Below are 13,050 nucleotides of genomic sequence, written 5' to 3' on the forward strand. Positions count from 1 at the left end.
AGGTATCAGCCAAGAAAGTGATCATGTCAGCAGTTCAGAAATGTGTGTTGACCATACTAAGAGACTTACACCACACATACACACACACACTCATAGGGAGACAGGAAAACAAAAAATAACAACAGCAAAGTATGAGATTTGGAGAGAAAAAAAAAAGTATGAGATTTGGTTTAGGTTCCAGTCGGCTCTTTTTGAAAAGACTTACATTTTAGGAGAAATGTGATCCAAACTAAACAGCAAATAACCTATAGATGATGTTTTATAAAATGTGTCTAGGGTTTTTTTCTCTCTAAAAATTAACATCGAAATTTTATAGTGAGACCCAGATGCGTCTACACTCAGGATACTGAATATGGAAACAACCTTATTTATTCATTTCTCAGTTTTGTTTTTTTGCTTTTTAATCTTGTCTCTTCCACTAGATGGGTCAGTATTTAAATAATTGTTCACCACTCTTATCACCAGCTCCTAGCACAACGCCTAGCACAGAAGTATGTGTTAAATGAGTGAATAAATTGTCTGTTCTCTGTACTGAAGTCTGAGTAATCTTTCTAAAACATATTTCTGTTCTTGTTACTTAAAATCTGTCAGTGGCTCCTCCTTGCCCTTAAGTGGAATCCAAGCTCCCTTCTTGAAACTTGACTGTTATCATAAAGGACCTTTACATGCATGGGTATTAAGTTGCTTCATCTGTATTGGTGTGCAACCCCATGGTCTGCAGCCAGCCAGACTCCTCTGTCCATGGGATTCTACAGGCAAGATGCTAGAGTGGGTTGCCATGCCCTCTCCAGATCTTCCTGACCCAGGGATTGAACCCAAGTCTCCTATGTCTCCTGCATTGGCAGGCAGGTTCTTTACTACTAGCACCACCTGGGAAGCCCAGAGGGCCTTTACATTTTCTATCTAGCCCAGGGTTTCTCAGCCTCCACCGTTGACATTTGGGGCCAGATAACTCTTGGTCTGCAGGCTGTCCTTTTCAGTGTACTATGCTTAGGAGTATCCTTGACCTCTGCCCACTATGCAGTGGTATCCTCCCACTCACCGTTGTGCCGACCAAAACTGTCTCCAGACATCACCAAATGTACCCTGGAGAGCAGGACCACCCCAGATGAAAGCCTCTGCTCTGTCTGTCTGCTCATATCTCCAGCCTCTCCCCACTCATTCGCATTCTAGCCGCCCTGGAGGTGTAAGGGGATTCACATGTGCTGTCTTCCTCTGCCTGGGACACACCTGCCGCAATCTGCTTGTCATCATCCTTTAGATTTCAGCTTAAGTTTCACCTCTAAGAAGGCTTTTCTATCTCTCCTTAGTTCCTTAGATGCCCCAGCTTGTGTTACACCTGCATCTTGTATTTCCTATCTCATCATGCTTTTCCCCAGTTCTATCGAGATTAGCTGACATAGAATATTGTATAGTTAAAGATGTACGGCTTAATGATTTGATATGTGTATAAATTTAGTTAATAACCATTGCCTCACATAGTTACAGAATTTTTTGTGTGATAAGAACTTTTAAAATCTATTCTCTCAAGTCATTTTCAACTATATAATGTAGTACTGTGAACTGTAGTCACCAGGTAGCACATTATGGTAATAATAATAATAATAATGTTCCAGATGGATACTGAAATTAGTGGGTAACAATTTGGGGAGGAACAGGATTTGCACTGACTCAAAGTATCTCCTCTAAGATATTTAACTATGAAGGGTAAGATAGTAGCTGTATACTAGAGAAACCTGGCGGAAACCTTTACCTTAGCCAAGCAATCAAGGTCAGCACCACCAGTATCCAGACGTGTCACATCATGAACCCTGTGACATGATCCGCTGAAAAGGACAAAACATCATTTTTGTGGTTTTCTTGCCAAAAAAATCTCAAGTGGAACGTGAGGAAAACACGAGAGGAACTCACATTGACTGATACTCAACAAAGTAATGGATCAGTGCTCTTCAAAAGTGTCAAGGTCATGAAAGACAAAGACTGGGGAGCTCTTACAGACTATAGGAGTCTAAGGAGAAGTAACAACTGGATAGAATGCTGGAACAGAAAAAGGTCATGAGTAGAAAACTGACAAAATCTGAATACTGCCTTTAGTTCATAGTGTTGTGCCAGTGTTATTTCCTGGTTTCAATAATTATGCTATGATTATGTAAGATGTTAAGGGAAGCTGGGTAAGGGATATACGGAAACTCACATCTTTTTGCAACATTTAAATCTAAAATTAGTTCAAAATGAAAAGTTAAAAAAAAAAAATTCTACTGCAAAAAAAAAGAGCTCCAAGCTGGAAAATTACTGAGGCCGAACCCAAGTCTTGAGCTATTCCTAGCTGCCAGTCCCAGGATGCAGATTACAGCCACAGTTGAGGGACAGGAGAAAGGGCAAAGAAAATGTTTTTACCCTGAGCCGCGAGGTCACTAGACACAGGAAAAGCCAAACTGAAGTATTGGGAGGGATGTGCCGAGTAGGAAATTAACCAGGTGGTAGTGAGAGAGTTCAAGAAAGACTGATGAGAAAGAGACAGCGAATAAAAATACCAGAGCATGAAGGAAGGTCAGCGGCAACATTAGAATTTAAGTGATGCTGGGACCTCCCTGGTGGTCCCATGGTTAAGAGCCTGCACTTCCACTGCAGGGGGCACGGATTCGATCAGAATCCTGCATGCCGTGTGGCATGACCCCGAAAAAAAGTTTAAGTGATGCCAATGACAGCTGATGTGAGAGTTGGACCATAAAGAAGGCTGAGCACCAAAGAATCGATGCTTTTAATTGTGGTGCTGGAGAAGACTTAAAGAGTCCCTTGGACAGAAAGATCAAATCAGTCAATCCTATGGGAAATCAGTCCTGAATGCTTATTGAAAGGACTGATGCTGAAGCTGAAGCTTCCAGTACTTTGGCCACCTGATGTGAAGAACTGACTCATCAGAAAAGACCCTGATGCTGGGAAAGATTGAGGGCAGGAGGAGAAGAGGGCAGCAGAGGATGAGATGGTTGGATAGCACCACCGATACAATGGATATGAACTTGGGCAAACTCCAGGGGATGGTGAGGGACAGGGAGGCCTGGCATGCTGCAGTCCATGGGGTCACAAAGAGTCAGACAACTGAACCGCAACAACAATGGCAGTCATTAGGTAAATTAAACTTTTATGTCCAAATGAATTCTAGATATTCAAATCTGCCTTTTGTTTTTAAGAGATTGGTTTAATCCTGTCATAGATGATTCATTTCATGTAAAACGTAGCCTGGAACTTTTAACACAAGCCCGACAGGTTGGCTGTCATTCAGTCATTTGATTAGGGTGTTTGATGAGGAATATGCTTAGTTGTATCATTCCTCATGTGTGGCTTTAAATCAAAACCTCTCCCTATCCAAGGCTATACTGACCTCCTGTCTTTTTTTTCTTTTTTCTTTTTTTTTGTATAGTCAGTCTGCAGACCTGCCCTTTTTTTCTTTCTCACAGGAGTAATCTAAAAGTTACCCACTGTGTTCTTCAAAGAATTGATACAGTTCTAGTCATATTAGATATATTTTGCATAGAACTGTTCTAGTCAAAAGTTGAGGGGGACTTCTCTGGTGGTCCAGTGGTTAAGACTTTGTCTTCCATTGCAGGGGCATGGGTTTGATCCCTGGTTGCCAAAAAAAAAAAAAAGGAAGCATTATTATAACAAATTCAGTAAAGACTTTAAAAATGGTTCATGTCAAAAAAAAAATTAAAAAATTTTTAAGTTTGGGCATTTAACATAAGGAAAACTCGAGATGGAAAAAAATTAATAATGTAAGAAAAACACAGCTGAAAAAGAAATTTCAGCAAGTCATTGTAAGAGACAGGAGTTCACCAAGGAGAAAAGTTTTACCTGTTGATATATTGTGGGTGGACTACTTCTGAACCATTCCCAGGAAGTTGGAATCAGTCAGTTCAGTCGCTCAGTCATGTCTGACTCTTTGCAACCCCATGGACTGCAGCACACCAGGCTTCCCTGTCCATCACCAACTCCCAGAGCCTGCTCAAACTCATATTCATCGAGTTGGTGATGGCATCCAGCCATCTCATTCTCTGTCGTCCCTTTCTCCTCCTGCCTTCAATCTTTCCCAGCATCAGGGTCTTTTCAGATGAGTCAGTTCTTCACATCAGGTGGCCAAAGTATTGGAGCTTCAGCATCAGTCTTTCCAATGAATATTCAGGTCTGATTTCCTTTAGGGTTGACTGGTTTGATCTCCTTGCAGTCCAAAGGACTCTTAAGAGCCTTCTCCAACACTCCAGCTCAAAAGCATCAATTCTTGGCGCTCAGCTCTCTTTATGGTCCAGCTCTCACATCCATCATGACCACTGGAAAAACAGTAGCTTTGACTAGATGGACCTTTGTTGGCAAAGTAATGTCTCTGCTTTTTCATATGCTGTCTAAGTTGGTCATAGCTTTTCTTCCAAGGACCAAGAAGCGTCTTTTAATTTCATGGCTGCAGTCACCATCTGCAGTGATTTTGGAGCCCAAGAAATAAAGTCTGTCACTATTTCCACTGTTTCCCCATCTATTTACCATGAAGTGATGGGACTGGATGCCATGATCTTTGTTTCTTGAATGTTGAGTTTTAAGCCAACTTTTTCACTCTCCTCTTTCACTTTCATCAAGAGGCTCTTTAGTTCCTCATCACTTTCTGCCATAAGGGTGGTGTCGTCTGAAGTTATTGATATTTCTCCTGACAATCTTGATTCCAGCTTGTGCTTCATCCAGCCTGGCATTTTGCATGATGTACTGTGCATATAAGTTAAATAAGCAGGGTGACAATATACAGCCTTGACATACTCCTTTTCCTATTTGGAACCAGTCTGATTTTCCGAGTCCAGTTCTAACTGTTGCTTCTTGACCTGCATACAGATTTCTCGGGAGGCAGGTAAGGTTGTCTGATATTCCAGTATTATTATTCCAATAATACCAGTTGGTCAGGTATGACTGGAATAATAGTGACTGAATACAGGCCATGGTGACTTCCTCAGAGCTGTAGGGAATGATCTGTTACCCTTCACTGAACACTAGCACAGTGAGAGGCTGAAGGAAAAAAACTATTTGTTTCCTATTTGTGTATGTGGGAAAAGTTGTTGATAATGTCAACAGATAATTTGGGAGAAATACCAAGTGTTTTTGACAGATTATATGTACATTTACATACCGTGTAAATGCCTGGAAATATCTAGTAAATGACCTATTTTGAGTCAAAGTACAAATTTCATGAAGATGTTGAATGGTCTTTCTACCTGAAGTCTGCAGAGGAGTTAAGATTTTATATTTGGAATACCTAAAAAATTTTAAATTCAAAGAAACAAATGCAGCCCCAGAAGGGGCAACTTTTGCAGTGATCTCTGTTAGTTGAAACTTCAGATAGCCAAGCATGCAGATGATTTTTAATGAAACCAGGGCAAGAATCCTCTTCCTAAATTTTAAACTTTTTATCTTCAAACTTGTATCCCATTAGTTTAGGTAAAGGGTAAGTTATAGTTGATTTGCTCAGCTGTGCTTTGCCTCGACATGGGAAATCAATTGAGATAAAATATGATGAAAGTTCATATTGATTCAGAGATTTACTCTTTTCTTTTTATAAAGTGGAGATTTGTGTCCTTGTGGACATAACCACTGACTTTCACTGTTCATTGAGAGGGCAGATCAGTTGCTGTCAAGTTTTCTCTTTGGGTTCCTTACATTGCGTTTAAGATCAGTAGTAAAGCAGTGATCAATCTATCTACAGAAGAGAGTGGAGATTTCTAAGTACACCTCCTGATTTCCATTTTCACAGTATGCTCAGACATCACTGCTTCACTTACAAACAATTCCTGTCCTCAGCTTTCCATATGTAGTAACATTTCCTGTGTTGTTTAGTTTTTTAAATGTTAATGAGAAGGATTTCAGATTTTTTTTAAAAAAGTGATATTTCCAGCATTTGTTAAAGAGCTAGGATGACCATACCTACAGGTTAGGAGTCATTTCAAAGCAGAACACTTTTGTGGATGATTCTGTTCTTTGAGAGCTGGGGTCCCAGTAGTATATCTGCGCATGCTCCTAGGGCAAATTTCAAATGCTTGAAGGTACAAAGGCAGTAGATGAAAAGAAGAGAGTGTACAGAACCTTGATGATGACCGTGATGATGATGGAGAGGAAGAGGAGAAGAGGACATTGATGGTGGTGGTGGTGGCGGCATCCGCTAACATGACTGCACTTCCTATGTTTTGAGCACCATGTCAAGTGTGGTCTGTGCATTCAGGCTGAATCTCCCCTGCAGTTACTTGTTATCTACACAGGCCCATCACTTTTGTAGGTAGTACTGAGCCAACAGAGTGGTCTAGGTTAAAATCACCCTCTGCCCTTCTTGCCCTTGAGGCAAAAGGAACAACCGGAAGATACAAGCAAACACTGCAAATTTAAACAAACAAAAAACAGAGCTTAAAATTGCAAGTTCCATATAGGGTTATCATTACCATCTTTCTAAATTCCATATATATTTGTTAGTACACTGTAATGTTCTTTATCTTTCTGGCTTACTTCACTCTGTATAATGGGCTCCAGTTTCATCCATCTCATTAGAACTGATTCAAATGAATTCTTTTTAACAGCTGAGTAATATTCCATGGTGTATATGTACCATAGCTTCCTTATCCATTCGTCTGCTGATGGGCAATTAGCCTCCAACTAATAAAAATAAATGAAAAAAAAGAAAGAAAGAAAGAAAAAATAATTGCAAGTTTCAGCCAGACTGGCTAGACCCTAGATGATATTAAGATGCATGCATTTTCTGAGTTCTTTGAATTTAACACATGCATCTGACAAAAATCTCACTCCTTCTCCCTATTATCTAATTCTGATCCTCTCTGTCGCTGGGTGCTCAGAAAACTATTTAGTGCTAATTCTTAAGTCTGAGTTATTTTATTTTCTATGAGACTGATTATAACACAATTATAATTTTTTAAATATGCCTAATAAACATATGTTTGTTGAGTCTAACATATGATATTTCTCTGGTTATTCTATTCCTAATGCTTTGTTACAGTATCAGATTGTTTCATGTACTACTTCATGCTGAATAAATATTAGAGATATTAATCTTTATTCTCAGGCCTACTTCCTATTTTAATTAGAGGAAAAGCTCAGTTTGTATTTAAAAGTTTTAACCATGAATTATGGTACCATACACATACAAGAGAAATATTGGGTCAAATTTCTGATATTAGATAAATCAGGGCGATTTCCAAGTTAACAGCTTTTGTTTTCACTTGAAGAAGTTGAGGAGTGGGGTGACAGAGGACAGTGTTAGAGAATAACCATGCAGTAACCATGACCACCTTAGTGACTAAACACACACACGCACGACCCTGACTGCTGCCCTTGCTGCTGATCAGCCTGTCTCTGTGCTCACCTTTCTTTCTTAGGTGGTTGCCTATCACTACTGCCAAGCAGATAACGCCTACACCTGCCTGGTGCCTGAGTTCGTCCACAACGTTGCTGCCCTGCTCTGCCGCTCCCCTCAGCTGGCAGCCTATCGGGAGCAGCTTCTCCGGGAGCCTCACCTCCAGAGCATGCTGAGCCTTCGGTCCTGCGTTCAAGACCCCATGGCCTCCTTCCGGAGGGGAGTGCTGGAGCCCCTGGAGAATCTCCACAAAGGTACAGATGAGGTGCAGGGCAGGTGGAAGGTGGAGGCTCTGGAGCCCAAGTTCACCTGGGGGCATGTTATAGAAATGATTATTTTTATCACACTGCCAAAACTTAAATGTTCCTACAGGGTACAGTCAACAAATAAAAGGTTTTACTCAGCGAAAAAAAAAAATAAGAAATTCCTCTAGGAATTGGTACTTCCTCCTCTCTGTGTAAAAATTCTCATTCTCATTTCCCAATATAATGCATTCTTCTTGAACTAAAGACAGTTGGGCTTCCAGTCCTTTCTGTGGAGTTCAAATAGATCACTAGAGCCATGGCTCCCACTCCACGCCATGGAGTTTCTATGGTTACAAACATCCTCAGTCTTTATATTTGCTTTTTTTTTATTACTCCACAGTCAGGCAAAATGAAAGGGTTACATAACTGTGTGTATGCAAAAAAAATTACTTAATCATCCACTAAAAGGTATTAAGATATTTTTAAGAAGTGGGGGGAAGTGATCATGTCCATGACTTTTCTTTGTTTTAACTCTGCAACTCTGGTGGTATTGTTTTTCAGTTGTGTCCGACTCTTTGCAGCCCCATAGATTGCAGCATGCCAGGCTTGCCTGTTCCTCACTGTCTCCCGGAGTTTGCTGAAACTCATGTCCATTGATTCAGTGATGCCATCCAACCATCTCATTCTCTGTCACCCCCTTCTCCTGCCCTCAATCTTTCCCCACATCAGGGTCTTTTCCAATGAGTCAGCTCTCTGGTATTGGCCGAGGCCTAAGTGTAACTACCTCATTCTTCACTTCTGCCCCTTCCCCAGCATGTTCTGTCTATGCTGGGATCCGAAGAAAAGGACCTGAGTGAGCGTGAGATGCCTGAGCAATCCTGTTTATCCCAGAGACTTACATACTTTCCTTGAGCATTTCTCAGGTACTCGTATAAGAATTTGCATTCTCGCTTTTTCAGCCGGAACCGCCATCTTCCAGTAATTTGCCAAAATGACCAACACAAAGGGAAAGAGGAGGGGCACCCGCTACATGTTCTCTAGGCCTTTTAGAAAACATGGAGTTGTTCCTTTGGCCACATACATGCGAATCTACAAGAAGGGTGATATTGTAGATATCAAGGGAATGGGTACTGTTCAAAAAGGAATGCCCCACAAATGTTACCATGGCAAAACTGGGAGAGTCTACAATGTTACCCAGCATGCTGTTGGCATCATTGTAAACAAACAAGTTAAGGGCAAGATTCTTGCCAAGAGAATTAATGTGTGTATCGAGCATATTAAGCACTCTAAGAGCCGAGATAGCTTCCTAAAACGTGTGAAGGAAAATGATCAGAAAAAGAAGGAAGCCAAAGAGAAAGGGACTTGGGTTCAGCTGAAGCGCCAGCCTGCTCCACCCAGAGAAGCACACTTTGTGAGGACCAATGGAAAGGAACCTGAACTGTTGGAACCCATTCCCTATGAATTCATGGCCTGAAGGGTGTAAAAATAAAGACCTGGACTGTACAAATGTTTCTCTTAATTGAGTAGAGGTGTTGTGTCCAAATTCAGTGGGTGATGTCTTTTCAAATTTAGTGTTTTTTCTTCCTTAAAGATGTAAGATAGTTTGTTGTTCAGTATGCTCCATTTTTTAATAAATTGACAGATATTATTTAAAAAAAAAAAAAAAGAATTTGCATTCTGGCCACTGTCTCCAGTTATGTCGACTTCCATGCTGATCACTGTGTATCAGAGTTTTTCTTCTTGACTCCGATGACCTCTGTCTATAGCTCTGCTACCTACCAATTAGCTTTCCCACACCCTAGACTTTTTTAACATTGAGATTTCTCCACAAATATTTTAAATGTCTTTTCTGTCCATTCAGTCAACCTTTAAATCCCATTAATTGTGCCTCTTGATGTTTCTCACGTCTGAAAATCATTCCTGCCACTGTCACCCGAAAGGCTGCTCAGCTGCCTGTGGCATCACGTCTGTGTGGCTGCCTTTCCTGGTCTTTGGTCTTCTGGTCTAGTGCTGTGTTCACATCATAACACATTTGGAAAATTATTCAAATGTATATAGCACACAAGGATAAAAAATGAAGACTCCTCATGGCTGGACATCTCTGGCTCTGAGGCTACAGCTGCATGGAGCTCCTGATGCCCAGAGGGCTGAAGGGATTCATGTTTAGGCTCATCTCTAACTCATTCATGGCATTCCTGGCGGGTAATATCTGCCCCAGTCTCTACAGTCTTCTAGACTTTACGTACTGCTTCCAGATAGAGCTTTGTAGAACAGTGCTCTGGTCGCTGAAATTCCCTGTTTGGAAACCTCCAGTGACTCCCTGTTACCTCACTGAATTAACTTTCAGCTCCTTACTCTGTCATTTAAGGTATTTAATGGCCTGGAGCCAACCTACTTTCCAGCCATATGATCTACTTTTACCTTATGAACCCTGTGCTTACATATAAACCAAAATATTCACAAATCCCTAAATACTTCCTTACATTTTCCTGCCTCCATACATCTGCTCATTGATTCCTTTTCTTGATACGCCTTCTCCTCACATCTCAGAATCCTACCCATCTTTCATGGACCACCTTAAATACCGCCTTATTCATGAAATACCTGCTGATCCACCTGCTTCCTCCAGTAAGTTATAGTGTCCTTCCAAATTGACATTAGGGTTTTTTTTATATCTTACTTACGGTACTTCATGTATTACTACATGTTTAATAGAACTTAAATTTTTGTTACTAAAATTTATTGAACTTTTATTATATGTCAGATATACTTTGTGCTTTATAGGAATTAGTTATTTCTGTACTTATTCCTTTGTCTGAATTGTATCCTGTTGAGGCTAAGAACTTATTCAGCTTTTATCCTTCATGGTGATTACCTCAACCATGAATGTAGCAGGCATTTCAGGACATAAATTTTGAACAAATAAGTGAAGATAGAAATTGATCCCATATATGGGTACCTTGAGGGAAGGTCAGTGATACAGGATCTACATCTTAATGCTAATTTAAGAATATTCAAATGCTTGCCGGCTCAGCTCTAGATTCTCAACTGTAATTCATGTGTTTTATAATTTTGCTACTAGATATATTTGCTGCTCATTTAGGTCTCCACAACCAGCTTTAGATATCCCCATTGATAAATGTTCTCTGAGTGAATTTAATTATTCTATCAAATTACCATGTTCTTACCCTGAAAACAAAATCACCATTATGAGCAACAGCTGGAAACACAATTTGTAAAATAAATGAAATACTGAAAATTATTTGATTAATCCCAAAGAAGACTGGAAAGAAAAAACAGAATATTTATATATTTTTTTAGTATGGAACAAGCAAAATGAAAGACTTAAATCAACTGTATCAGTAATTACATTAAATTTAAATGGACCAAATAATTCTGTTAAAAGGCAGAAACCATCAGACTGGATTATAAAAGCAAGACCCAATAATATGCCATGTGCAGGAAAGGTTATTTAAAGACACAGATTCAAAGTGAAAGAGTAGAAAAATATATACCCTATAAATGTGGAGCATAAGAAAGCTGGAGTGAGTATATTCATGTGAGGAGGAGTGGACTTCATGACAAGGAGTATTACCAGAGGGGCATTTGATAAACATAAAAGGACGAGTTCATCAAAAGATAAAATAATCCTAAATGTGCATGAACATAATAGTGAAGTTTCAAAATACATGAATCAAAAACTAATAGAACTAAAGAGCTAAATAGACAAATAATTATAGTTGGAGATTTTAACTTCTCTGTCTCAATAACTGTTAGCACAAATAGACAGAAAATTAGTAAGTATATAGAAGATTTTAACAACACTGTCAACCAACTTGACCCAGTTGGCATTTATAGAACACTGTCAATAACTGCATAATACACATTCTTTTCAAGTGCACAAGGATTGTATCTGGGCCACAAAATAAGTCTGAATTCAAAAAACTAAAATCTTACAGAAAATGTTCTCTGAGATAATGGAATTTAATTAGAAATAAATACACAGAAAATCCCCAGATATTTAGGAATTTAGCTGTGTACTTCTAAACAACCCATGAGACAAGGAAGAAACCACAGAGGAAATTATAAAAACTTCAAACTGAGTAGTAAAAAGTCAGTGATTAAGTTTATGACTTAATAAACTAGAAAAAAATGAGAAAAATAAACCCAGAGTAAGCAGAAAGAAATAATAAAAAGCAAGAGCTGCAATCAGTGAAACAAAAAAAAATTAATATTTTTAAAAATTAAAATTTATAGCAATAAATTCAACAACTTAAATTGGGCAAATTCTATAAAAAACACAACTTACACAAAAGTGACTCAAAAGGAAAGAAGAAAATCTGAATAGCTCTTATCTTTTTAACTTATAGCTCTTACCTATTTAAGTTCAAATGAAAAAAAACCTCTAAAAAGAAAACTCCAGGTTCAAATGGTTTTATTACTGAGCTGTATCCAGCATTTAAAGAAGAAATAATATAAATAAGTGTTTTCAGAAAATGAAAGAGACGAGAACATTTCTCAGTTTGTTTTATTAGACAAGCGTACTGCTAAAACCAACATATGGTAAGGACCATACAAGAAAAGAAAATTACAGGCAAGAATTCCTCATGACCATAATAGCAAAATCCTGGGAAAAACAAAATAGCAAATTGATTAGTTCTACTTGATCAGGAATATAATGTTTAACATTTGAAAGTTAATTAGTGTGACTCATCATACTCGCAGGATAAATGAGAAAATCTATGTCTTTATATAAACATATATTTATAACCTCAATAAATGCAGAAAAATAAAATTACAATTAATATTTAAAAAGGTCTGCAAACTAGGAATAGAAGGAAACTTAGTCTCATAAAGGACAACTCCAAAACATATACCATGAAATGTTAAATACATTTCCCCTTTTATCAGGAACTCGGTGACTTACTTTCAAAATTCCTCAGTGGTCCAAGCTAGCACAGTTAAGAAAACAAACAAGCAAAAATAAATAAATAAATAAAAATAAAATAAAATACAAATTGTCCTGGAAAAAATAAAAATAAATAAAATAGCACAGAGATAAACACTCTAAAAATAAAAAAAAAAGAAAACAAACAAGCAAACAGTATGAAGACTGGAAAGGAAGAAGTAAAACTTGCTTTATTTGCTGATGAGCTTGTTTACTGAAACACTCTATGGAATCTACAAAAGAAAAGAAAAACCTACTAGAATTTGTAAATGTAGAGCTATCATTGATATGGTCAATATGTGATATCTATTGTGTTTATTTTGGATGACATCACCAACCCAATGGACATGAGTTTGAGCAAGCTCCGGGAGTTGGCGATGGAGTTGGAGTTGCAGCCTGCCGTGCTGCAGTCACTGAGCGACTGAACTGAACTGAATTGTGTTCAACTCAGCTGAAAAGTGAAATTT

General features: G+C 38.7%; 2 protein-coding genes across 6 annotated transcripts in view; both read left to right on the forward strand.

The window, feature by feature from the left end:
• Window positions 1-13,050, forward strand: part of TANC2 (tetratricopeptide repeat, ankyrin repeat and coiled-coil containing 2) — a 371,488-nt gene that overhangs the window by 288,298 nt on the left and 70,140 nt on the right. For all 5 annotated transcript variants that reach the window (XM_043904966.1, XM_043904965.1, XM_043904967.1 and 2 more), the window contains one exon: window positions 7,413-7,644. In XM_043904966.1, coding sequence (XP_043760901.1) covers window positions 7,413-7,644 — 232 coding nt within the window. The remainder of the gene's footprint in view (window positions 1-7,412; window positions 7,645-13,050) is intronic.
• Window positions 8,589-9,138, forward strand: LOC122695274 (60S ribosomal protein L21-like). The gene has a single exon (XM_043904971.1). The coding sequence runs from the start codon at window positions 8,627-8,629 to the stop codon at window positions 9,107-9,109; it is 483 nt and encodes a 160-aa protein (XP_043760906.1). The 5' UTR covers window positions 8,589-8,626; the 3' UTR covers window positions 9,110-9,138.

This window comes from Cervus elaphus, chromosome 5, assembly GCF_910594005.1.
Source record: "Cervus elaphus chromosome 5, mCerEla1.1, whole genome shotgun sequence".
Taxonomy (NCBI): Eukaryota; Metazoa; Chordata; class Mammalia; order Artiodactyla; family Cervidae; genus Cervus; species Cervus elaphus.